General features: G+C 41.0%; 1 protein-coding gene across 1 annotated transcript in view; it reads left to right on the plus strand.

Moving 5' to 3' along the window:
* Positions 1–1,245: 1,245 nt before the first annotated feature.
* Positions 1,246–26,309, plus strand: part of KALRN (kalirin RhoGEF kinase) — a 599,751-nt gene continuing 574,687 nt past the window's right edge. The window contains exon 1 of the mRNA XM_044438481.1: positions 1,246–1,362. Within this exon, the coding sequence (XP_044294416.1) occupies positions 1,290–1,362 (73 nt within the window). The 5' untranslated portion in view covers positions 1,246–1,289. The remainder of the gene's footprint in view (positions 1,363–26,309) is intronic.

Here is a 26,309-nt window from a genome sequence, read left to right on the forward strand (position 1 = left end):
ACACAAACGTTTTTGGGCATCTTCAAAAATGGAACTTCTAGTTCTATTCTGGAAACTGTCAAGCCCCCTAATTACTGTTTGGAAACAACTGATACTACAGTCTGCAACAATTACCAAAGTGACGTCTGCAGAGCCATTCTCTTTCTCCCCCTCCCTCCCCACCATCTTTCTGAAATTCAACAGGAGCTGCTAGTCCCTGCTCTCTTCCGAGCAATATCCACTTCTTCAGCAAATTTCTTTATGCCCCTGAACGTTTCATACTCCCGGGAATCTCTCATGTTTGCTTTTAACTCTTCCGGCGAAGGAGGAAACGATTTTAATTGCCTTTTCTATAATGGGAGGGCACGCGGAGGTGAATCGTGTAAGGACAACAGGGCTGGAGAAAGAAGCTGCGGGCGGGCGGGAGGGCGGCTGAATCGAGGCGGCTGAAGACAGTGTGCGTTGACAGGGAAGGTGGCCTGGGAGACTGAGGGATCTGAGGAGAGAGGAAGCCCCCTTGATCTTAGCACAGGGCGCTTCCCCTCTTCGACACGCACCGAACCTCTTTCTCTCTGACGCGGTTCTTCACCTCCCAGCTTTTCCTGCTCGTTTCAGGAAGTCCTGCCAAAGCTCTTTGCAACAATGAGAATTAAAAGGGGGTGGGGTCAGTGCTTCTGCTGGGGACACCCGTTCACAAGAGCCAGTGGCCATCAGGCTCTGGGAAAATTGAGCTGTCATCTCTGTGTATCATACCCCCACCACCACCTTGAGTCCTGGGGGGATGTTGTTGTTTTTTGTTTTTTTTCCTCCGGGTGGGGGAGAGGGCATCACGTGTAAAATAAAGAAGAGAAGGGGTATCGGCGGCTAAAGCTGGGGAGGGGTAAAAGAGAACGACCAGAAAGCAGGTCTGAACAATAGAGAGCGAGAGAGAAGAGGAGGGGTGGGCACAGCGTGAGCCGCCGCCGCCGCCGCCGCCGCCGGTTTCTCTCTGTATGCGTGTGTGTGTGTACACGCCTTTGGAGAAGACGAGGAGAAGAGACCCCTACCCCACAGGGCTGGCAGCAGCAGATCCCACCAGACAGCCTAGCAGGGATGGGGAGCGCCTAGGCGGGCTGCTGAAGGCTTCTCCCTCCCTCCTCTTCCCCATACGCCCTCCCTCCCTCCCTCCTTGTGGCGTGTGTGTCTCCTCTCTCGCCCCTCTCCTCTCTTTCTCCACCTCCTCCTCCACAACTCACTGGATATTACCCAGTCGCCGGGATCGCTGCTGCTGCTGTTCCTGCTGTTGAGCCTCCTTCTGCCCAAGTCTAGCCATGAACCCGGCCGAGGGGGCAGCGGAGGAAGGGGCAGTTCCCGATTCCGAGGTGGATGCCTTTTTCCGAACAGGTAAAAGGAGAGGGGCAACGGTGAGGAAGGGAGGCGGCGGGTAGAGAAGATAGGCTGGGCTGCCAGCGCCCTGGCGAGACCTGGAGGCGAGATTTGGTGATGTGTTGTGTATCTGGGGGATGGTTAACGCTGCGGCGCGTGTGGTGTTAGAGTCCCTTTGTTTTGGTGAGGCAAGAGGAGATTTGGGTGTGTGTGTATGCCCCTAATTGGGGATCCTTAGTCTTGTTTCACCCCCCCCCCCGTACCCCGCCTCCAGTTCTCTGTGTCTTCTCCCGCCCTGCATTGTTTTCTCTGGTTATTGCCTGTTAAAAAAAAAGAAAAGAAAGGAGGGGGAGGCAAGGAGGGAAAGAGATAAAGAAAGAAGGGAAAGATTTAGTCTTTTCTACCCTCTTTTGGCACGATAGATGGACAGACACTTTCCGAGGAGAATCCTCCGTCTCCATGCGAGATGATGCTTTTTGTGTGTTGGGCTCTGGTTTGTTTCCACGGATATGGAATGGAATGGGTTGTGGGGGGGGGGGGGGGTAAACTGTTGGCTGTCAATCAGTTGTACAAGGCAAAACAGACCGATGCTTCTTTCGTTCTCTTCTGCTGTTTTTGGGGCGTGTGTGTTTGTTCCTATACAAATCCGATTCTGCCTTTCGCACAGGAGCGGAGCAATCTTCGAACACTTTTCAGAAAGCAAGAGCATGTTTGGTTGCTTGCAACCCACCCACCCCATTCCCCATGATCACCACACATCCTCTGTTCTTGTTCAGACTCTCTAAAACATCAGTATAACCTCCACATTTTAAGGTATATATAAGCCGAGATGAGCGACTAAATGATGGGGAGGGGGATGTAGACTGTGAGATGCTGGCTTCCTAAGCGCGTTTCTTAAGCTGATGTATAGGTTGAGTCTGGTGATGGAGCCAGAGGCTTAGATATTAGCCATCTTCAAGGTGCTGCCTACAATATTACGTTATCTTGCTGGATCCATAAGGCAAGTAAGAATTGTGGGTGTGGAGGGCAGTATTCAACAACCTCAATTAACTACTGTGGAATGGAGATCCTTTTTGAAATCTCTTCCTTCCTACTCTTTCAGGAACCAAGTCTGTTCTGCTTTCAGTCACTGATTCATGGAACGTTTGCAAATACACCAAGATTCTCTTTTCTTTGCACATCTCACTATTCTATATATTTCTTTGATGATCCTTGATGAAATCTTCAAATAACCTCCTCTTTTCCTCTTAATGACAGAACTCTGTGCACATGTGTGATGACTTAAATGCTGTGACTTTTTGCCTAAAAGGTATGGTCTTACTTGCTATGAACTTTCAAGGCAAGTCCTTTAGAAGGTCATCATAGAGGACATATCAAGATATGATTCTGTGTTAGAGCAACTGGTGTTTGCCCTCTAGCTTTGAAGGAGGGGGCTGAAATAGCTTAAGAGTTTGAATGCAAGTAGCTATGTGCACATATGAGAGAATGCAAAGTGAGGAATGATTCTAAACATGCATGTACATAGAGAGACCCATATGGTTGATCTTAAATTATGTTCTTAGCTCTGATGAAAGTATGAGAAAACTCCTAGTTCCATTAGTCAGAATCTGGTGGGGGGAGCATTACAGGCAACTTGGTGGAGTCTTAATTAAGGATTGTAAAGGATTAAATGCTTTCTTTAGAATCTAAAGTTGAGAGGGATGCTTGACCCTTCCACATTAAGGCTGGTTTTTGCTGTGCAACTACGCCTGCTTTGCTTTTCCAGCTGCCTTTCCCTCCTGCTTCAGTTCAGCTCTAATCATCAGTCACGTGGAGTGTTTCTCCAGCCACAGCAGAACAATCGCATCATCACCCAAACTTTTCAAGAAGTTTATTCCTACAGATCCATGACAGGCTCCTTGGCTGCCCTCCATGGAAAGCTGCACCCCATCTATGTGAATATGCTTTGATCTCTGAGGATAAGTATTATAAGGTCTGACTCCTTGTGTATCTCATGAGCCACACAGTGCTGATGGATGCTTGCCTGTTGATACCTTAACAAGACAGCAAGCAAAGCATTTATAGATTTCTCATGGCCTTTCAGTGCACAAGTATCCTTGGGCTGTGAATGGTTAAAAGATATACTTGAATCATTTTTTTCTAGTCTTACCATACCCCTGTGCTTTTAGTTCTTATAAGATCCATTGACTGTTGAATTTTCATTGAAAGGTTATATCTGGGTTTTTAAAAGTTTAAATAACTGCTCAGCAACACTTCTTTTATATATACATACATACACACACAGAATGCTGCTAAATTAATTCTCTGATCATATGTTTCCTTTTCTAACTACACTGCTAACATTCTATATCAAAGTAATCTTGTGTATGATCCTGTTTAGGTGTTATGTGGATTTTCTGAAAGTTTTCTGAGCATTGAAATCCATTCAAAGAAGTAATTAGTTTGAGTGGCTTCTATGACAATCTCATGTATAGTGTTTAGTGTAAAACACTGGTTCCATTTCACACAAGAATTTGTTATTGATTCATTGACATGAAAAAGTGTCATTTGTTTGTAGTGATAAGTTAACCTAGGCTTTTAAATTAATACAAACAATGCTGAGGGAGAGAGAGAGAGAGAGAGAGAGAGGGAGGGAGGGAGGGAGGGAGGGAGGGAGGGAGGGAGAGTGAGCGAGTGAGTGAGCTGGGCTTTTGGCCATGGGCCCAAGCTTGGCAAAATCAAATAACCCTTACTGGAAAAATCCATTTATCTAGGGACGTTTCTTGTTCTATTTGTCTTTTTGCTTTTTGTATATGCTTGTATTGTGAGTTCTTAGAGTTGCTGTTGTTGTTAATGAATGTCAGAAAGTTGCAGGGAGAGAACAGAGCAGTCAACATATTCAAGGAAGAAAGTCTAGAACAGAGAACATTCATAAGCAAATAAATGCCATGGCTTTATTCCAAAGTTATAACAAATAAAAGTTTTATTCTGGTATGTCTAGAAAGGGCTGTATATGATGGATCTCTAATATGTTATTAGATATTGAATCCTTAGCTGAGGTGTCTTAGTAATAGTTTGCCTAATTCTACATGCTCAGGGACCACTTTATTCTACAGAGTAGTGCACAGGTTGAAAGCATAAGTGTTAATTTTAAGTGTCCTGTTTCAGGACTTGCAGATACTCAATGTAGCTCACTCTGCTTTCTCCTTCCTGACCTCCTTCCTGGCAAGAGAAGGCTACAGTGGCAGGTAGTTCCAAGGCTTGGCAGACAACCTTTTCCTGCTATGGAATCTGACCCCAGCCCCAATCCCTGCACTGAAAGATTCTTCATTGGGCCTTTGAAGTGTCTGCCATTGCATTTGTTGCCATCTCCCCTTGCTCATGATCTATTTCTGGGCCTTGGGAAGGAATAAGGGGTTTCATGATCAAGGCAAGCACAACACATCTTGCTCTACATGCAGAATTTGAGCAGGTTTGTGCTTACCTCAGGCATCTTTGTCTCAGTCTTATCCCATTATAAGTAAACTTGGAACAGTTTAGACACCCTTGCACCCTTATTGTAGCGCAATAAGATTGCAATACGTATATGTGCACATTATATCCATGTGACAGATAGAGACACTTAACGTGATAGTGGCAAGTATCTTCTCTAATTCGATCAATCACATATCTTCATTGTTTCTTGTAAAGATTTTATGTGATTGCTCTTCTGCATGCAGATCTTATTAAGTAGTCTGGCTACACATTTCATGCCAATCTGTGTTAAATACAGATTGTAGGTTGTGTTGTTCCATAGCTATTAACTAGAACTTTATTTGTAGGAAGGAATTAATGTTAGAGAACTTCTGTGTGTGTGTGTGCAAAGTAGTTAACTTCAGTTGCTGATGTCTTGGCTATGCACTGTGCATACATTGAGAACCGAGGAACTTTCATATTAAGAAGTGGAGAAAAATTAAGGAAAATGTTGCTCAGTTTGTAATTCAGCTAAGCATTTTGTGTTAGACTGTCATGTACAGAACCATGTAATAATACATTTTGGTAACATCACTGATTTGTTTTATTATTACTTTGCAGGACTGTGTGCTGCCAGTCAGCCCAAGTCCTTTCTCTAAGCAAAGATTGAACACTGGCCCTTTTTATGTTTTATTACACTTCAGAGTCAAACTATATGTAATATTAAACACATCTTTTCATCTAACATTCATTATTATTATTCCCGGCTATGGAATACACTCCCCAGAGAGGTTTGTCTGGTGCCAATGTTATACGCTTTTCAACGCCAGGTTAAGACATTTTCATTTACCCAATATTTTGAAGTTTAAATATTTTAATTGTTTTTATTGATATTCTCAGTTGCATTTTATCTTGTTATTTTATCTTGTTATTGATTGATGTATTTATTAGGTATTTATCACATTGTAAGCCATCCAGAGATGATTGGTGTTGGACAGGATAAAAATATTCTAAATAAATAAATAAAACAATATTACATCCTCATCCTCATCATCATTACATTTATATACTGCCTTGTTTCCTCTTGTGAGGAACCCAGGGTGGGTTACATAGCTTCATTTTAACCTCATAATAACAACCTCATGAGGTAGGTTGATCTGAGAGCCAGCGAGCTTCATGGCCAAGTGAAGACCAGAACCCTCCTCTGGGTCTCCGGTCCAGCACTCTAATCCCCACACCACCCTGGTATTTACTGTGCATTTTTTAAAAATGCAAATCGTATCAGACGAAGGGCTAAAGCTTCTTCTGGATATACCCCCTTTTGGAGAAAGTGTCAGAGACATATCATGCCCCCGCAGCTTATTCCAGCAAAGTAGCCCCAAAGAACACCACAGTTAATGGTATCTTCTGTGCAGGTCACCCACCACTGTGAGCTGGGTACAATCTATGAGCTGGGCACAATCAATACTGGACAATAATTGTTTGTGAATTGTTTGTATCAAAATTCTTTTAAAGGGAGATCAATTTGCTGTCTCTTTCAAGGCAGCCCAACCTCACATTTCCTTGAGGAAATAGTAACCATCTCCAAGGACCACTCTGATAATCCAACTTTGGCCATTTTGATGAACCAAAGTGAATAAGGATCTAAGGATGCCCAGGTGGTTATAGTTGGTTTTTTGTGTTCTGGCTGCATTAATTCTGACTCATTCATAACCATGAAGTCACATCTCCTGCTATCTGACCCTTTTAACTAGAGATACTAAGTATTGAACCTGGAAACATTTGCATACAAACCATGTATGGCTTCTTCCAGGATCTCTCAATGGTCTCAGACAGAGTCTTTCCCAGTATTTGTTACCTTTTTTATTTGTCACTGGATCTTCCACTTGCAAACTACATGCTCCCCCACTGAGGTATTAATATAGAACGTTTCCATAATTATCAAGTCAGTCTTCAAAATAAATCTAAATATTCCTTGTACAGGAAAAAAGATGGGTGCAAAAGCAGGTATAATTGCTTTAAGAGGATTTTGCAAATGGAAGCTAGAAGTCAATTGCAAACAAATACTGCACATACAATCTAGCTTTTAAGCTCTGAGTGATATGCAGTGAACCAGTGATGTCTAAATAGTTGAGACAGGCCTTCCAGCATTTGGAGATAAACTAGGTTCCTTGATCAGACATTATGATATCAGGGATGCCATTAACTCCATAGGTTGTTGTGAGGCTCAGTTCACTTCTCAAGTAAGCATGCTCCTCCCAAGTTTCTTTTCACAAGCTTTTATTGTTACTTATCTCTGAGTTCACCTAGTTTGAAGTGTTGAGCCCTCTCTAACATCCCAGAGTCTTCTGCCCCCCATTTCACCTGAACATCTCAGCTGGCAGGGTGCTGTGAAACCTACTCTCCACCCCCCTGCATTCTTCTCGTTTCTCAGATTATTGAATTTCCCACCTATGCTGTCTCCTAGCAACTGGCATCACCTCCTCAAGGAGAGGGGCCTCTGTGTCAGACAGACTGCTCAATTCCTGTTGTGAGATCTGCCCAGTCCCCAACTCCTTCTCTGGTCCTGTTGGTAGACCAGGGCTCTCATCAGCCTCGTTTGTCAGTTTCACCTCTTGTTGTGCTATTTCCTTGTTCCCATGAGCTAGGTGACTGTCACCCCCATTGTCCAGGACTAACTGATCTTCTCCGTGCTCTCCAGACATTTCCAGACTTGGATCTTATACTGGAGTTTGCTGAGATTGCACAACAATTTCTTCTTCACTACCTGAGTTTGAATTCCCATCAAAGCTATAGACTGTTCGTGCACATTCTGGCACCTTGTCCCAGTGCCCATGCACAACATAGGTGCTGTGTTTGTAGTACAGACAGAAGTGGCAAAGCTTGAATGAAACAATCCACTTTGATAAAGAAGTCAGTAATAACTAGGATCACCAATTATCCTAGTCTTGTCTATCTATGTGTAAGCATATCATATATACCCCTTGTTTAGCCTTTGTAAGGCCAGGTGGGACAGAATATCTTCTTTCTCCTTTTCTTTTTCCCTGGATAATCTGAGATACATGTGGGTGCATGTTTGAGTATAACAATTCATCAAATTTATGAAGAATATGCACAAAAATGCATCCAAGTCTTTGTGAGAAAAAAACCCCATACAGAACTTGGCTGGAACAACCTTGATGGAAAAATGAAGACCTTGTTGAGATCAATCTTAACAGATCCACTCATCCCTGAGACTTTTTCTTTTGAATGGGATTAAGCCCTATTAAGTGGCAAATCTCCAACCCATTGCAAACCATTTCAAAATATTATTTAATTATATGGTTTACATATCCTAAGTTTTAGGGACACAGCAGAGTTGAACTCCAGGTAAATGAAAAGTAAATAAATTGTACTTGTAACATTATTTAAATGCTTGGGATGTTTCCCAGGCTACTTGGAAAAATAGGGCTGTATATGTAGCTTCCCAGTTGCAAGACAGTATCTAAATTACTTTGTTGACTGTAACAAAAGGAAGTGATATGTTTATATGGGGGCAGGAGGTTCTAGCAATTGTAGTGGGAGGAATCTGGGCATTTCAAGGATTACTTTGCTGTACCTTGATGAAAATAGACAAAAGTACTTTTTATCTAACTTAAATATTTATAAAAGAGAAGTGACTGAACAATGCAATGCAAATTCACAAATGCCAGGAAAGAGCAGTGATTAGTATATACAGATTGGGGAGCTGCTTCATTTTTTCAATGAGCGTTATGTTGTCAGAATTTAGCATTGGATGTATTTGAGAGGAAAGTACCTGATTTGCTGCTTGTATTTTCAGTGGATGAGTGAGAAATTATTGCAATTCTACTTTTTTAAGACAAGGAATTATTCTCTCTGTGAAGGCTTTTTCCCCCTTATCCACTAGTGTGTCTGTCTTTGGTTATTATTCACTTGTGCACAAGTGATTGGCAGTTCTTTTACTAAATAAGGTGAAAATGAATGATTGGCAGTGAACAAGCCGTTTGATCAATAGAAGCTCTTGAAATTATGTCTGCAAAGTAGAGTTCCTTGAGGCTGAAGAACTGTACAGCTCTTAATAGGATATAGAATTGATTCAATCTGCTTGTCTCTGGTGGACAGTGTTTTCATGATGCCTTTACTTCCTTGTTTTCAACTTCATAACTGATCAGGTCAACTTTCATGATGTATTATTAATTACCAAGGCAGAGGTCTAGACTAAATTGTCATATTGTGGCAAGAAATCCCTGTTTTGGCCTGAATATTGTGACAGTTTTGTCTTGTCAAGTTACTAGACAAGCACAGAAACCCTTATTGATAAATGCATCTGGAACAATCTGTTTGTTTATTGTCATTTGTCTGTCTAGTTAGCAACCTAGATTCAAGGTGATTTAAAGGCCACACTATCATTAGTCCTGTATGCTTTTTTGTCTGCCAGAATTACAAAGGAAGGTTGTGATATGCAGTCACCAAGGCTGAATGCAAATAGACATTTACCAAAAGCAAGGGATGTGCAACCTATGATCTCCACACACAAAAACCTTCACATCCAAGCATGCTTCAGATGACACAAAGGTGGTCAGCATAAGTGTACACAAAGGGCAGTGGGTTCTCAGTGGCAGAACTCTTCCCAACTGGCATGTATTTAGTAATTTGCTGCTAGTGAGACTACATGCAAATAATTGTATGCATATAATTGTAGTGTACTTTATGTGTGATCTGGAAACCCTGAAAAGCAGCTGTTCAGATTGCATGTAGGGTTTTTCTTTGGCTTACACTTGTAGAGAATCTTTGTCTCGGCGGACAATAACTAGATATCCATTTTCTGTTCATTCACCATATTTAAAACTTCTGAAAAAAAGCTGTCACAAATGATTTTGTGAAATTCTTCAAAATTCCTCTGAGGTGATCTCCTAAATTAACTCTGATTTTTTAAAAGCTGAAACCCTGTGATAGCCTAGGGATGTGTCTCTCACAAACTTTTGCTAGCCTTGGTGTAATTATTTTGACTTCCTTTCAAATCACTCAGATTATTTTTAGGAAGAGGTTGCTGAGATTCTACATTTACACTTAAATTCCACTCCAGGTAAAATGTCGATGGTGATTTTGGTGACTAATAGTAGCATCTAGATACCTGGTAGAAGAATAGAAGGCCAAACTACAGGCTTTGATAAAGTTTTTGCAATTATGGGCATTGTCTCAAATTCATAACAACAAAAGCTGTATTGTTAGGAAAAAACTCAGCTTTGAGCAAAATTAAGTGTTCTTGGCTTTTCATGAACAAAAGTAAACTTTCTTAGAGCTCAACATTCGTAAGCATGACTTTACTGTATACCTGGATTCAGTGATCAGACTGTACATGTGTCAATATAAGTCAAACTGGACAAAAGAACATGGTTTCTGCTCCATACAGGTTTTCAGGGAAGCAAATATTTTAAGTATAAGGTTGCTTTTCAGAGAATTAAAGAAATAATTACACACTGTTAAAGGGGAGAGAAATTCTCCTTTGGTACAGATGTGCCTGCTCCTTTTGCAGGCACCTAAGGCCAGAAGGAAACAATTCGTTGCTTCAGCTGCTGAGACTTAAGTTCCAAAGAAGGTTCAGTATAGATACAAAACTATAATTTTTCTGAAGTACTATGACATACAGTATAGTAACCATTGAATATATGAAATGAAAATAACAAAGTGCTAGGTTTTTAATCATCCAGATTTCCCTGCAATTTATGATGTGAAACATCAGCATGACTGAAGGCCAAATGAGACAAATTTGTGATGATATTTTAGTTGGATGGAGGGTCTGCATTTAATGGTATGGTGACTGAACAATCTTCATTTTACATCATGGAACAGAAACCCAGCACTGAGCCACATGGGATACAGTGCTTTGCCAGAGAGGTCTTGAAGCAGAAGTTTAAGAGAATTCAGAGAACTGAATGCTGCAAAAAGACATCTCAATGTAGGGAAGGGACAAACCATATAAATCAATCAGATTAAAATGACTTGAGGATTGTATTGCATTTTTGTAGCTACTTGTGTGCCAAAGTATGATATTCACTCAAGGATGGCTGAATAATAGCCACTAGCCAGTGTGGCATAGTGGTTAGAGTGCTGAACCGGGGCTCTGTTAGGTCCTACTCAGCCATGAAGCACACTGGATCACTTTGGGTCAGTCACTGAATTCTCAGTCCAACCTTAATCAGAGGCTTGCTGTGAGGATAAAATGGAGTGGAGGCAAACCTTGTAAGATGCCTTGGGCTCATTGCAAGAGAAAGAAAGGTAGATTATAAAAGTAATGCAATAATATTAATATTAATAATGATGATATTTCTTGTAGAATTCCATGTATTTCTGATAGCATACTAAAATAGGGTTAGGGGCTTTCCAAGAATGTTCTGTTCATATGTACTTGAAAGTGTGAGTAACACTGGCACCATTTTGTAAATGCCTTCGCTAACATTAGAACTCCCAGTGCTGATACTGCCTTTCAGATGGTCCTACTGTTACGTAGTTGACTCTCCTACATTTTGCTTTGCTTTGTGTTATTTTATTTTTAAAGACTCTGTGTCTCTTTTTTAATGAACAGGAATAAGTAAAAAATGATGATATCACTATATAACAGATGATTCACCAAGCTCCATGAGGAGCAACCCCAGCCTAGCAGCTTCTGCAGAGTGCTGTCTGAGGCACCACTGGTCTCTGTCTTGCTATGTTCTTGTATACCTGGTATAACTGTAAACCAAACATGATGCTTTCCTTGCCTGAGTCTCCAGAACTACTTTGTTCCAGAGCCTCCTTGAAGGCCAAGTGACTGGCCACCTCTCTAGGAGCGTAGCCCCAGCCAGAGCACTACCTGGGATTCAACAAACCACATGATGGACTGCTGTATAGATTGTATGTCTACAGTCAGGAATGATGTGGTGTTGGATACAGCAATGCCATCTCCAATTGTAGCACGATGAGATACAGACACTGAGCTTGCTACCGGCTTTAGTTCAGATTGCACTGGTTGTTTTTTATGTACAACTTGGTGCCCATGCAGCACAGCACAGAACATACTGGTGCATCTGATGTATAATAGACCTGAGACTTTGTGCTGGTGCAGCAGGAGCTTAAATTGAACTGTCCCAGCATGTAACCTGACGGAATAAGCCTTGTCTTTTTACACACTTAATAAAATAGAAAAGAAGATATTTTAATACAAGAAATATTTCTGTCCTGTGGGTAAACATCTTAGACTTGCTGTTTTATATTACAGTTTTATAATCTTATCTTCTAATTAAACAGTAAAGATGTATTTCTGCATCTTTCAGTGTGAACTAACACATACACCAGAATTTGATTTGATACAGTTTAGTGGCTGAAACAGAATGTATGCAGCCTAGTATAACATTAGTGACATTGTATGGAGTTACTGGCACAAATCCTGAGACCTGGAGTGTCCTATGGCACTCCTGCTGTTTTAATCAGAACTGGCAGCCTATGTGCAGACAGCAGCATCAGCAGAGAACAATGGTGTCTCATTCTTATTTGTCAGTGTGGACAAAGCCCTGCTGATGGAGTATGTTGGAAGGCAGAACACTTCTTTTGTATAATGATACCAGCATGGCAGATGGCTAATTGGACATGATAAACCACTGGGGCTACCAAGAACTGGGATGAGAGGAGGGAGAAAAATTGAGGTCTGTGGGGATCATCAACTCCTGCTCTGACATATTAAAGAAAAGGAGGAAGTTCTCTGTTAAAGCAGTTGACATTAACATTTAGAGGTGGGGGTGTTGTTGTCGCTAGGCCATATGTTAACCAGAAAAGGCTTAGGGTAGGGGATGACTTATTGAACACTCCTTATTCAGCCCCACTAATGTGAAAGAATATTTCATTAGCTGCGAACAAATCATATTACTTGTTGAAAAGGTAAGGGAAAACATAGTCCCCAGAGATGTCAGTTTCGCACTTAGTAAAATTAGCAGATCACAGTCTTGTCAAAGAGCCATCCTAAAGACAATCTAGATGGAAAACAAAAAAGGACATAGTTGCGCCAGCTATTCCAGTGGGACTGGGAATGAAATCTGTGCTAGAATTTGGGTGGTTGAGCTGTGTGCATTTTTAAAAAGGTGATAAAATCAGCAAATAACTTATGTGTCTAATTCATGTTTTCATTTATTTCCCATTACATGAACTTAGACTATGGAATCAGACCTTGAGCATATGCTTTAAATAACTAGGTCTGTTTGCTGTGTTAATGATCAATTTATCTGAAACAATGAACTGTCATGAGTAATCTTAGATTTCTTAAATCTAGAAGTTACAAAAACTAATATTGCTGAATTCTTGAAGCTGGGAGAGTGCCATGCCCTACATTAAAAAGAATTCATCGGATGAAGTATGAGAAGAAGAAAATCAGTACTTTGGGCCCCAGCTGGAGCTAGGTGGGCAGCTGTAGGCTTTAGCTGACAGACTTCACCTGGAAGCCCGTAGAAATGGAAAATGTGCTTGACAAATAGCTGGGATGGTATTTTTTCATGGTGGAGATGCTGGGACAGGGACTCAAATGTGCCATCTTTCTGAGTTGATCCACAATAACCAAATGGCAGTCTGCCCATCTGCTAGAGGCAGATCAGAAATAAAGTCCATGGAGATCATTTTTCATGATCCATAGTGAGTTAGCAAGGAGTGTAGCAGGCCCACTGCCAAAAACCCAACTGGTTTTCCATTTGGGTTTTTCGCACAGTAGCAAGTAGGGTAGGTTTGACATAATGTTCTCCTCTGCATAGATATAGGGCCACAAAAACACATGGGTGAGCACATGAAGGGTTTTGTACAGCCCAAAATGTCCTGCTGTCTGCCTAATGTGGCATAATTGGAGTACCTCCAGACTCTGATTTCTGGGGTACATAGATGTGGGCTTGGTATACAGAAATGAGCCTTGCAGACTGTAAAATGAATGTCCCTTGCCCTCTTGGGAGCTAAGGCCTTGGGACTGAGCTTGCACTAAGGTATCTTGGACTTGGTGCCTGTGCAGTTGTCAAGTAAGATCTGGGGTGTTTGGACACCAGCAAAAGATAGGATGTTGGTGCAAGGCTCCTTACCCATAAACAAAGCATACTTAGGATTTCTGGGCAAGGTATTGGGCTGCTGGTTACAGGAATGAGAAATGTATGTCACTTTGAAATTGAATTGGGTGAAAAACAGGGACCATCACAACTGTTTCTAATTGAACTTCTGGGTTGTCTGAAGATACTCCAGGATGTGGTGGTCCATGTAGACCCCAACAGGGTATGTCACTCCTTCCAATATGTGCTGGCAGGTTTCAGATGTAAATATAATTGCCAACAGCCTTCTCTGTGGTGGCACCCAACCTATGGAATGCTCTCCCCAGAGAGGTCCGCCTGGCGCCGTCGTTATTTGTTTTTCAGCGCCAGGCTAAGGCCTTTTTATTTAAAACTTATTTTAAGTGTTAATTTATTATGTAGGATTTAAAAAAAATTAAGCCGAGATGCACCGGGTTTTAATATTTTTCGTGTATAAGTTTTGTATGATTTTGTATGTTTTTGTTTTTGTTGTGAGCCTCCCCAAGGCTTTGTTGCGATGGGGGCGGCATAGAAATGTTTTAAATAAATAAATAAATAAATAGTTTAGTCCTGTCCATATGGTTTTCTGGAGAAGTAGGTGCACTACAGGAGATGGCTGCTGGTTTGGGAATGCAAGAGTAACATTGTACTGGTAGTCAGTACACTGTACTGGTAGTCACAGTGGAACCAATGGTTTCCATCACAAAAGGAGTGTAAGGGGTTGGGGTGCTTCAGGAGGGGTTCCTATGCAAAGATGTCCCTCAGCTATTGGAAGGCTGATTGGACACAAGTTTAACAGGGTCCTGCCCTGAAGAAGGTCAGTAAGTGGGGTGGAGATCTTGGGAAAGTTGGGGATAAATTGGGAGTAATACTCCAGAAACTACCACACACCCTTCATGTTCGTATGCCAGAACAGCATAATTTCTACTTTGGAAGCATCTGTACTTATTCTATTGAATAAGATATTGTGACTTAGGAAATCTACAGTTGGGAGATCAAGGGCAAACTTTCTAATTTGGCATAGACAGGCACTTTTGCAACCATTGTCATTCATCTCATAAATGGGCATTGTACACTATTTGAATGGGGGAGTAGATCAGAAAGACATCAAAGCTGTCCCAATAGTTGTGAAGAAAATAATTTGTAAAATGCCAGATAATGGCTAGAGTGTTGCAGAGCCTGAAGAGAATGATAGTGAACTCATAGTGCCCACAGTGTGTTTTGAACATTCTCTTCTGTGCAAATGTAGACCCCACAAATCTCCACCCCACTTGTAAATTGTAAACCACCCTTAGATCCAGCTTGGGGGAAACTGCGGCCTGTCAGAACCATTTGAGAAGTTTAGGAATGAGTGGCAAGGAGTATGGATTATGACTGATAATCTGGTTTAGGATCCAGTAGCCCCAACACTAGCGATGTTCTCTGTATTTCTTTTGGAAAAAACAGAACAAGGATCCTTGTTGGAAGGGCTAACAGGTGTATGAAGCCCCACCCAATAATCTTTTCCAGGAATTCCTGCAAGGATGTGAGTACTGGTTCCAAGAGCAAGTATGTTTCACCTCTAGTTTGATGAGTGTTAGTAAACCAGACTCCATGGTCCTGTGATGGTCTGTAGGCAGTTCTAGGTATGGGTGTTTAATGGGTGGTGGATCTCCGATCATCTGTTGAACTACAGCCATTGTTTTTTCTGGACTTTCAAAATATCAGCTTTTCTAGTAAATTGCATATTCTAGTTCTTTCTGGACCTGGTCTATCAGAGCAAGATCATTCCAGGTCAGATCCTGGGCCAGAAAGTGGAAAACACTTCCTCCCCCTCCTCCCCCTCCTCCCCCTCCTCCCCCTCCTCCTCCTCCTCCTCCTTTTGCGGGTGGGAGGCGGGTTCTTTCAAATAGCCCACATTGCCTCCAAAAAACCTGGAAAATCAGTCAGGAGAGGGTTACTCTGAAGAAGAAAGGTGTAGGCCATTAGGCTTCTGTGTCAGTAAGAACACAAATCACAAAGGCTGCCTTTACTTGGTTATTTGGGAAGTCTTCCTGCTGGAGCTACATATACAATTGGCAGTATGCCAAAAACCAGGAACTGATCAAGAGATTCATCAAGTTTTCCTAGGGCTGCTACTAAGCACTTACAGTTTGAGATATTAGGTAGTAGAGGAGGTACAGCCTGCTATTGATTTAGCTGAATCTGTAGGGTAGTTACTGCAACAGCACGCTGAGCAAGCTGCTCCCTGAGGATGTGGTTCTCCTGTAGCACAGCTTCCATTCTTCCAAAGAGCAGAAGCAGTTAAGAAGAAAATAATGTTTTGCTTCGGTCTACAGGATCTAATAGATTTCTAAACTTTTCACTCTTTTGGACATCTCTGACTGACAAGAACTATGGACCCTGTGGATGGACCTGTGGACTGGACTAGTTTTTCATGTTGCAATTCTTGGAAATCTCTCAGCTTTGACCAGGGCACTTGCTGGCCTAGGAAAAGACAGAGAAGAGTATCTGGGTGTATTCACATAAATCTTCCTGGCATGTTTCAAGCAGAATTCAGGACCCGTATTTTGCATGTCCTCACAATAAGCAAGTACTATAGCATGTCGTGAAGACAATTATATCTGTACATAAGTGTATTAATGTTCTCATTCAAGGCTTGAAGTTTACTGACACAGGATGTCCAAGAACACTTGTGTGACAATATCTACTACAGAATTGCACAGAGCATCGGTAGCTGTGTTTCATCTGCAGTGCAACTGCTGGACTTAAAGACTGCTAATGCATAATTAATCTATTAGTAGGACAACAGCTGTCCTGGAATTATTGATAGGCAGCTGGTAAGCAGGAACCTTTGAACATATTGGGGCAATTCAGTAGAACCCAGAAGGAAGTAACTAAGAGAATATTACATTCCTGTGAGTGTTTTAATTTTCCTAGACTAAGGATATTGGTGCAACAGGAATGGTGACCATCTCCAACTTTACTAGTTCTAGACTGCAAAGTATTAATGGCAAACCATTAAGCAGATAAAAAGATGGGGGGAAAAACCTCGACCATCATGCAAAGCTTTGTATACCTTAAACACTGGCAGGCCTCAGACAACACAACAGGCAATTATGTGTTTGTGTGTGTGTGTTTTAACAATTGTTGGACTGTTGTGCTGTCATGGCATTTCACCATGATAAGTTATCCTTAAGAAACCATGGTACAAAGCAATGGCTAGTTGTATGGTTTCTCTGTACCACCTTCACTTATACTGTCCAAATCAAGGATCATGGTTTCCACAGTACAGGTATCCAACTACCAGAAAGATCTCTGCAAAGCTTGGCGGGAGCCACTCCAGTCATCCAGCTTCTAAGGAGAGGCAGGTGACATAGGCAGGGAGTGATACATCTTGTGATGGAATTTGAGCTGCAATGGTTGATGGGATACTTACCAACAGTGGGAAGACTGAATGGGATGTTGAAAATCACGATAAAGTAAATAGAACTTGATCATCTGGCAGGTAGATTGTGGTAAAAAACTGCAAACCATGGTAACAGACACTATGTTGACCTGCATCTTGAAGCATTTGCAAGCTCTTTACTATTCAGTTCATTCAATAAAAGGAAGTAAACATTTGGTGACTAAGAAATCATGCAGACCAAATCAAATACATTGATCAAACTTATAGGAGCATAGGAAGCTGCCTTATACTAAGGAATTTCATCAGTCTATCCAGACCAGTATTGTTGAAACTGACTTAACAGGGGCAGGCTTTCAGGTACAGTTCTTTAGTCTTATCTGGAGAAGCTTAAAATTGAACTGGAGACCTTCTGCATGGAAAACAAATGTTCTATCACTGTGCTATCACTCCTTTCTTTCACTGATTCCAAATGAAAATAGAGACCTTCTTTGAACCATTATGGGAGTAGGGATTAAGGGCAGTATAAAAATACTTATAATAACTTACTTTAAAATCCTAATTTCCATTGCAATGATCACTTTGCCACACTGTCCCTGCCCCTCCCCCCCAAAAAACACAACATATTGCTTGTTGTTGGAGGCAATCTACTCTGCAGCTACTTAGTATACAATTGATATCTACTGATTTATATTGCAAGAGGGTGATGGCCCTTTCAGTGAAGAGAACATTGGATGCCATACTCAAGAACATCTTTAAAGATGATTATGTTTATCGTCATTCACAGTATGGCTAAACAGCTGCAGGGTGGACAGTGTCTAACTGCACTGCATGGTACTATATATGCTTGATGATTTATATTCATACACACTAGATGTATCATAAGGAAAACTGGATTAGACCCAGATTGAAATGTGTTAAGCTCCTACCTAAAAGATAGCTGAGAAACAACTAGTCTTGAATGATCTTATCACACTTGACAGAGAGATGAAGCAGGCTAGTGAAAACACTGGGATAGGCATAGTTGGGCATCTGCTGAGGCCCATACCTCAGCATGGAGTCCTCTAAAGAACCCTGCTTTCTCCTTTTTCAGCTGCCCTTTCTGACTACACAATTGTGGAACCAGCTGCCACTTATTCACTTGCTTGTCCTTTTCCTCTGTTTGGCAATGGAGAGTTGAGTGCTGTTGAACTGATTGGACATAGTGACCATAGTGCTGTCAAGTTTAATTTCTATCTAAGTGGAATATAGCCAAGGAAGTCCAGCACAGTCACATCTTACCTCCAAACAGAAAACTTAAAAAAAGGAGGGAGGTTTGGTATAAAGAGGGTTGAAAGATAAAGTAAGAGGGACAAATCTTTTCAGAACATTTGTTTACTCAAAAAGAGGATAACAGAAACAACGCTAAAAAGTAAACTGCAAATCAGGAAAGGTATAGCAAAATCCAAGAGGTCATGAACATACTTAAAGAGCAGGACCAATTTTATTTTTAAATGCTTCCTTCAGAAAATGGAAGTTATGCCCAAATGAGGGGAACAAAAGAGAACATAAACTAGCACACACAAAAAAGCAAACTGATCAAATGGAATACAAGGAAAACATTTTAGCAATATCACTAATGATATTAATACAACAGCTATAAAATCTTTAAATATGCCAGAAACTGAAAACTGGCTGTTGGACTGTTGGATTAGAGTAGAGATAAAGATGTACTGAAGGATGATAAGAAGACTGTAGAGAAACTGAGTTCTTCGTGATTGTCTTTACTACAGAGGATTTAGGGCAGATAACTTGTACCTGAAGGCTGTCTGAGGAGCTGTGGCAAATAGCAGTGGCAAAAGATGACATTTTAAACCTTGCTGAAAAATTACCTATGCTATTAGCTATATGGAAGCATGGTAAGACTACACAGAATTCACCAGCGTTTCTGGAAATTAGAAGCTATTTGTACCTACTCTTTCTGGAGAAAGTTGCCATTTCTTTGTTGGTTAATGTTTTGGGGGCCTTTGGAGGTACTGTAGCAGCTATGGTATGGATTGAATAATTAACTACATTTTCTTTTGGATGGCAAGGACCCTTTGAAACTGTTAGCTATCATAAAATAAACCTATGGTTAATAACACCAATAATTCCAAACATAGAAACACATTAAAAGCACAGCAACAGAGCAATATATTCACAATAACAGAATAGGAAAGACATCATGCGAGTAAAATATCAGACTCCCAAGGCCCTGAGGAGCAAGAATGGACCTCGACATGGAAGGCAGTACTGCGTAACTGAAGGAAGCATATCTGAACCCTCCCTCCCTACTTCTTGTAAATCTGGCATCAGCCTAGTGCTTGGAATATATTCAGAGCAGAGACTTGCCTGTGTTCAATATTGACCGTGTTTTCCCCTTTAAATCAAGTCAATTTGACTTAGAAATATAAAAGTGGATATAGGTGAGGTAGATACTTACTTTTTTAGCAAGTTGTGGCATTTGTTCTGGAAAAGGTATTAACGTGTGTGTGTGTGTGTGTGTGTTTTGGTTTTTTTTCTATACAGACCAGCCAAATAATACAGTAATCCAATTAAATCTGAACTTGTTCTTAAAAGTGAAGGGGTCATTTTGGAGCTGTTGCCAATGAATATGGCTCCATTTCTCTTACTGATTTTCCATCTCTGCTTTTACTTTACTTCTCTTCCCAACACAGGTCAAGAATTCATAATGGAAACAATTGGCATGAAGGGCTTCTCAGTTGAGAGAGTTCAGGGATGCTGGGGCAGAGCAATTGTGGGGGGCATAAACTATAATTCGGTACCATAGCTTTCACATAAGTTCAACTGTGGGGTTCCAGCCATGTAGTTCTTCTGACAGTGCTGCCCATTTCCCAGAACAGTGAAAAGTTGCACAGGGCTGATTGCAACGTTGATTTCTTTTGGAAGGAAACATCTCTAGACTTAAAGCATTATTCTGATATTCAGCTATACAAGCAGAACCTAGGTGAAGGCAAACATCACTTCTACAAACAGCCGTGCCACTGCTCCATGCCAAATCTTCAGAAGGAGGCACAATATTTAGTTTATTGCTTACAGTTGATCTTTCTCTGTTCTTGCCTCAAAACCTCCCACTTCTGCTGTGTCCATACACAGAGCTTACATATATCATCCTAGCTACAGGATGGGGGACATTTTACCTCAGAGAGATATCTGTATCTCCACTGAGATGGTATCAACCAAAATAAAGGGTATGCCTAAGAATGCTTGGCCATAGCAACACTGTGCAAGAAACATCTAGCCTTTGGCAGATGTGCATGGTATAGTGCAGGGTATAGTAGTCAGTGTATCATCCTCAGAAATATGCAGGCAGAAATATGTATGTATTATAGGTACAGACAGACAGAATGCAGCCAGAAATATGTACATAATATACGTACATGACATGTACATATATTAGCCTGGAAGCAACCGTGGAGGCAGAAGCAACAGTATTCCAAAAAGTAGCCTTGTTTGGACTGCACTTTCCAGCATTCCTGATCACTAGCCATGCTGGCTGGGGCTGTTTGCAGCAGTGATGTAATGTTAAATTTCGTGTTATAGGTGCTCATGGACAGTTCCATACTCATACAAGGAGAGTGGAAAAATCAGGCAACATCATTGATCCCTATCAGCCAAACAAGTGTAGCAGCCTTCATCTCTACGAGAAGAAGTGTTGTAAAGCAAATTTTAATTGTCCATTCAACATCAAGCCACCACTACCAATGCTTTGAATTAACTCACAACAGAAATAACTCATAATAGCATTTTGGTGCTGGGAAAGCCCATTTTTGTACTTACTGTTGTGAGGATCACAGCTTTGCTCAGAGAAAGCAAAGAAGCCTGCAGGAGGGTAGTGGGTGATGTCATCCTCTCTGCTAATAAAAAAGTCCTGATGCTTCAACCCTGTGAGATCTGGCTCCACTACAACAGTAGATGGGAGTTGGGGAAGATTGCCATGAACATATATATTACAGAGGGTTTTATTTTGTGTCATGAAATGAACAGAAATGGAATCTGTCTTCTCCACAATGCATGATAAAAATATTCCAACTCTTCTGGATAAAGATCATACTGATTGGTTTAACCTGGTTAGTTTATGAGGTATTCTTCAGTCATTTGGCACTTACTGAAAAATTAAGGTTTGCAGCTTAAATATAAAAAAGATGTAAATAATGGTTTTCCAGAAGTGACCTTGTTGTGAATGTCTTTAGAAGTTAGAAGGAATCGACACTGAGTAAGTTTGGGCCTTAGTAGGTATCTGAAGGGGGAAAGGTGTTGTTGCAAACAGGAGCTGGGCACCTGTAGAATTTACAAAGGAGAAAATAGGACAAAATGTTGGATATTGTACATTTTTAAGAAGGTAGACATCTGGTAGCATAGAAAGCTGTAGAGTAAGAAACCCATTGTGCAAATTCTCTGTAAGGGCCTGGTTTGGGCTACATGAGAATTCAAGTTTCCTGAAGATTATCCAGGATGTAACTTTGCAGTACTTTCAGCTTCTTCCAATTTATGTAGGATTAAATGACAGGGCTACAGGAGCAACTCAAATAGTGCCTTATAATATGAGTTGCAACTGCCTTGAGAAAGCATGAGCGTTCTCTTTGGATAGCTTTTGAGGGTGAAATGAAGAACCATTCTAATTTCTAGGGTAAAATTAGGCTTTTTGGAATATAAAGAGTTGATGGGTAGAGCTTCATAAAAGGCTTTTGAGGCATGGACTATTTGATGCATCTCTTCAGATGAAAAGAGCAACTTTATCAGTAACTAAACTAGTACCTCTGTATATGTATATGAAACCCCTTTTCCTCTGTTTTTAAAAGGAATTGTAGAAATTTAGGAAGAGAATGGCCGTTAGTAAAGCTCAGTTTTGCTTGTTGCTAGCTGACTGTTCTAGAAGGAAGATATAGCCATTGTGAAGATAACATGTTTTCTAATTGTAGCAATGGATGTTGGAAGGTGGACAAAAATTTATTTAGGTTTATATGAATTTCAGTTATGTCAATGTGATACCTACATATGGTTATTTACTCTCTTTTATCTGTAAAAGAAAGAGTTTCTAATGATCCAATGACAAACACATCTGAATCTATTGTCATCTCCTCAAGGCCAAAATCATGCTTTGCAATATAAAAAAATATCCATTTATGATGTCTTCAAATTGTGACTGGGCTTCTTTGCTGGTAGGTGTGAACTGCAGTTTTAACAAGCTGATACGATCAGAGAACCTATGATAAAAATGAAATTCTCCAGGTATCATATAACAGGCAGCTGTGTTAAAAGCTGAGATAATGACTTCTAAAGGTATCTCCTGTAGACTACCAGGCTGCAAGGCAAGTAATTCAGCCTCCCATGTCATTACTTTCTTTCTGGAAAGTGAAATATGGATGTCCCCTTTACAGTAGATCATACGCAGCAGCCGGCAGCCTTTTTTACACTTCAGAGGGAGGGAGAGCCAATTGCAGCTAATCTATTTTTTCCCAAGTTATTTTGGGGAATTGGATTTTATGACCTAGTTTGAACTGGATATGGATACAGCAGGCTTGAAGGAGCAGGAGTAGGTGAGTGGTTGGGTTTGCAGAAAAACATTATAATTCATCATTATGTTCCATTATGTTTCTGGGAACATGCCATATTAGGCTTGAGCCATCACTACCTGGCATGACCTGAATAAGGTTTCAGCCAAATATTAGGGCATTGTGTCAGAAATCATTTCCAACCTCACCTTGTTCTTCTTCAACTACATAAATAGTAGTAGTTGTCATGCAAAATGTTATCATTTGCTATCTACTTGAAGAGCTGGTTGTCACACTGAAAAAAGGACTATTGTGATGTAAGGGAATTGTTTGGTCAATATGATATATTGACTATTTTAAAAAATATTCCTTTTAAAAATAGTTAGCTTAAATACCCTATGATGAGTAAAAGATGAGAGGAGTTTAAAGAAGACTTTAATTCTGTTTCATTTTGGATTGTTTCATCATAGGGTTTTCAAGGTAAGAAGATTCAGAAGTGGTTTAGTTTTGCCTTCTGCATTATTTAAGGCAAGCAAATAATCGCTTTCATCTCTTCAAAACCAATTGGGATATCAAGAGCATTCTTCATGGCTATTTAGAAAAACTGAAGGGCTGCTGGGAATAGTAAAAAAGAAGGCTTACAAACATCCAACCATCCCGTTCATTGCAAGTAAAGTAAGAAGGGGTGTGTGCACAAATCCCCTTCCTTTGCTTTGTGGCATCCTAGGCTGTTGCTGGGGACTCTGCTGCTGGGAGATCAGAAGATGGGAGGTCTGAAACCCACATAAGAGAGGGTAGAGTAAGAGGGTCTCCTTCAGGGTTTGGCACTCCCCTTCCCAGCTGCACCTTTACTTTTCCAGTCATCTGGATCCCTTTAATTATCTTCTTAACTTTCCAGTGGTTGTTATGCCTTCCTCTGAAATACGTTTCATTCCCTTGGATAGGGTGATAGGGTACCTGAGCGTATGGAGACCTCATGGAGGTGAGCCTGCATTGATTCTGTGCACAATATTCTGAGAAGAGCTGCTCACATAATGAAGTACCCTTGCTTTTTATTAGATATTACAAAATGGATTTAAGAGTCAGGGGAATTTTATATGGTAAAGATCTGACATGGACTGGCCAATCCCAAGATATGCAAGACTAGTCTGATTGAGACCAGAGCAAGGGCATGAGTGGTGAGAAATAAGGTATGTTGAGGAATGGAGAGCATTCACAACACACAATATTGGTGGAAACAATTGTCATGTCTGTTATGTGGCCCAGATAGTCCAGGTAACATACATATTCCCAAATTTTTTCAACTGGATTGAAAAAAAAAACTGGTTATTTGATTTTAATGCATCAAACTCAAGACAAAATTACTGCAATTATGTTAGACTGTATAGAAACTAATTCAAGAATAACTGGGAGCAGGATGTATAAATACTTAACATAAGCATTTATTGTACAAGAACAGAAAGATACTGGGATACAATGAAACACAAAAATGCAATTATAAATTGGAAATATTGTCCTATTTTGGTAAGCAGACATAGAATATACATTTCTTATTGAAGAAATAGGTTGCATATAGTAAGATGCAGCCTGAACATCCTACTTTCAAAAATAGTAGATGGAAACTGGGCAGTGTGTATGTTCATATGTATAAATTCCTGAATAATGAATAACTGGGAGGCATGGGTGTTTGGGCTGCAGAAGGGAAGAGTGAGAAATTTCTTTGGTCAACTTTGGGCTGATGGGCAGGGTTGAAGTATATTAAAAAAATAAAGTTCTTTTTGGTTTCTTTTCTTTTCTCTCCATATTTATTCAATTCATACTTCACAAGCTCTTTAGACAGCCAAGAGATATAGCTGCATACTTGGCCTGGAGGAATGTTGTCCATTGGGTCACAATGGGTTGGATGTGACTTTGCAACTAACAACAACAACTTGGACTGTATGTGTGTATGTGGGGGGGGGGGATATGAGCCAGCACAAAGTGGCCTTTGCATCTCCCTCACACTACTTAGCTGCAGTATGCCACAGCTGAACACCAAGCAGCAAGGAAGCAAGGGCCTCCTAAAGCTGGGCTTGGGAGCCCAGTGCAAGCTGGCCCTTCCTTCCATGCTGTTCAGCCTGGGTATGCTGCCAATCCTGCTACTCAGCCCCATATTTTCCTGTTTCCCACTGCCATCTGCTCCTCCAGTCCAGCTGCTGAGCTGAAGTGGGGTTCTGCAGGTGAATCTGCTTGTTCATGTTCTGCACATGTGCAGTACTGACAGGCAGAATTGCCTCCCCACCTGACTCATGGGTAGGAATTGGGTTGGAAGCGGGATAGTACTCCCTGTCAGTATTCCATGCTCATGTGGCACTGACAGGCAAAGTTGTCTCCCCACAACACAACCAGCCAGAACCCAACTACTGGGACAAGTTGTGGGGATGGATATGAAGGGCCTACTCAGTGGCTTCCTGTCAAGGAAACAGAGATGAGTTGCTTTTCTCCTGCCATGTATCTTCTCTGTCTTAAGCCATGAGGCTTGAGAAAGAGAAGATTCAGGGCAGCTGGAGTCCTTTACCAGAGCAGCAACCCTTTCCTGCTGATCTTGCCAAGGGACCTTTGACAATTTCTTGGCTTGACTGTGACTTAGCATGTTGTTCAGGTTTGGATGACACAATAGGCCACAGAGGCTTCTCTAAATCCTACAACTAGCCATGACTACATGGGGTAATTTATAAGCCATGCCAAGGTGGTTTATGTACCATACTGAGGGAAGCAGGAGAGGTTCCTGCAACACCTTTGATGGCTCATCAGTAACTTAAAACTAACTATTGAAGCCACTAGAATTACTTTCACTACAGGTAGACCTGTTCTCTTTCTATTTGCATTGGTGAGAACGGAATGGGTTGGGGGCTAATTAGGACCATCTGTAACAGCTGAAGGAGTCAATTGGGACATCAAGGGCTTGTTTCCTAGTTTGTTTATTGTTGGAATTAAAAACTTAGCAATGAAAGGGTTTTCTTCAGGGTTTTCTTCAGGATCTACAAGATAGGCCAACTCACTTCCCAGTTTCCCCCATTCCCACGGTGAAACAAAGGCGTGGTGGCTTCTTTTCTTGCTTCCTGTAGTCTTCTTATGTGCTGTGAAGCCATCTTTAACCTATGGTGACTCCATGAATGAAAGCCCTCCAAAATGTCCTGTCCATGAGAGCTCTCTTCAGTTCTTCCAAGTTCAAGGCCAGGGCTTCCTTTATAGATTTAATCCATCTTATGTTTGGTCTTTTTTGTCTTCTTCCTTAGACTTCCCCTTTCATCTTCTGCCTTTGACTTTCCCTAGCATGTTTGTCTTCTCCAGTGAGTTTTGGCTTCTCATGATGTATGTTAATTATGATACCCTCAATTTTGTCATGTTTGTTTCTAGGGAAAGCTCTGGCTTGGTTTGATATAGAACCCACTTTATCTTTTTTTCAGTCCAGTGTATTTGCAAAGCTCTCCTCTAACACTATTGATTATTTGAATGCATCTGTTTTCTTCCTGTATGCTGGCCACACCTTTGCCTAATTAC

Source organism: Varanus komodoensis, unplaced genomic scaffold, assembly GCF_004798865.1.
Source record: "Varanus komodoensis strain SLA01 unplaced genomic scaffold, ASM479886v1 scaffold32, whole genome shotgun sequence".
Classification (NCBI taxonomy): Eukaryota; Metazoa; Chordata; class Lepidosauria; order Squamata; family Varanidae; genus Varanus; species Varanus komodoensis.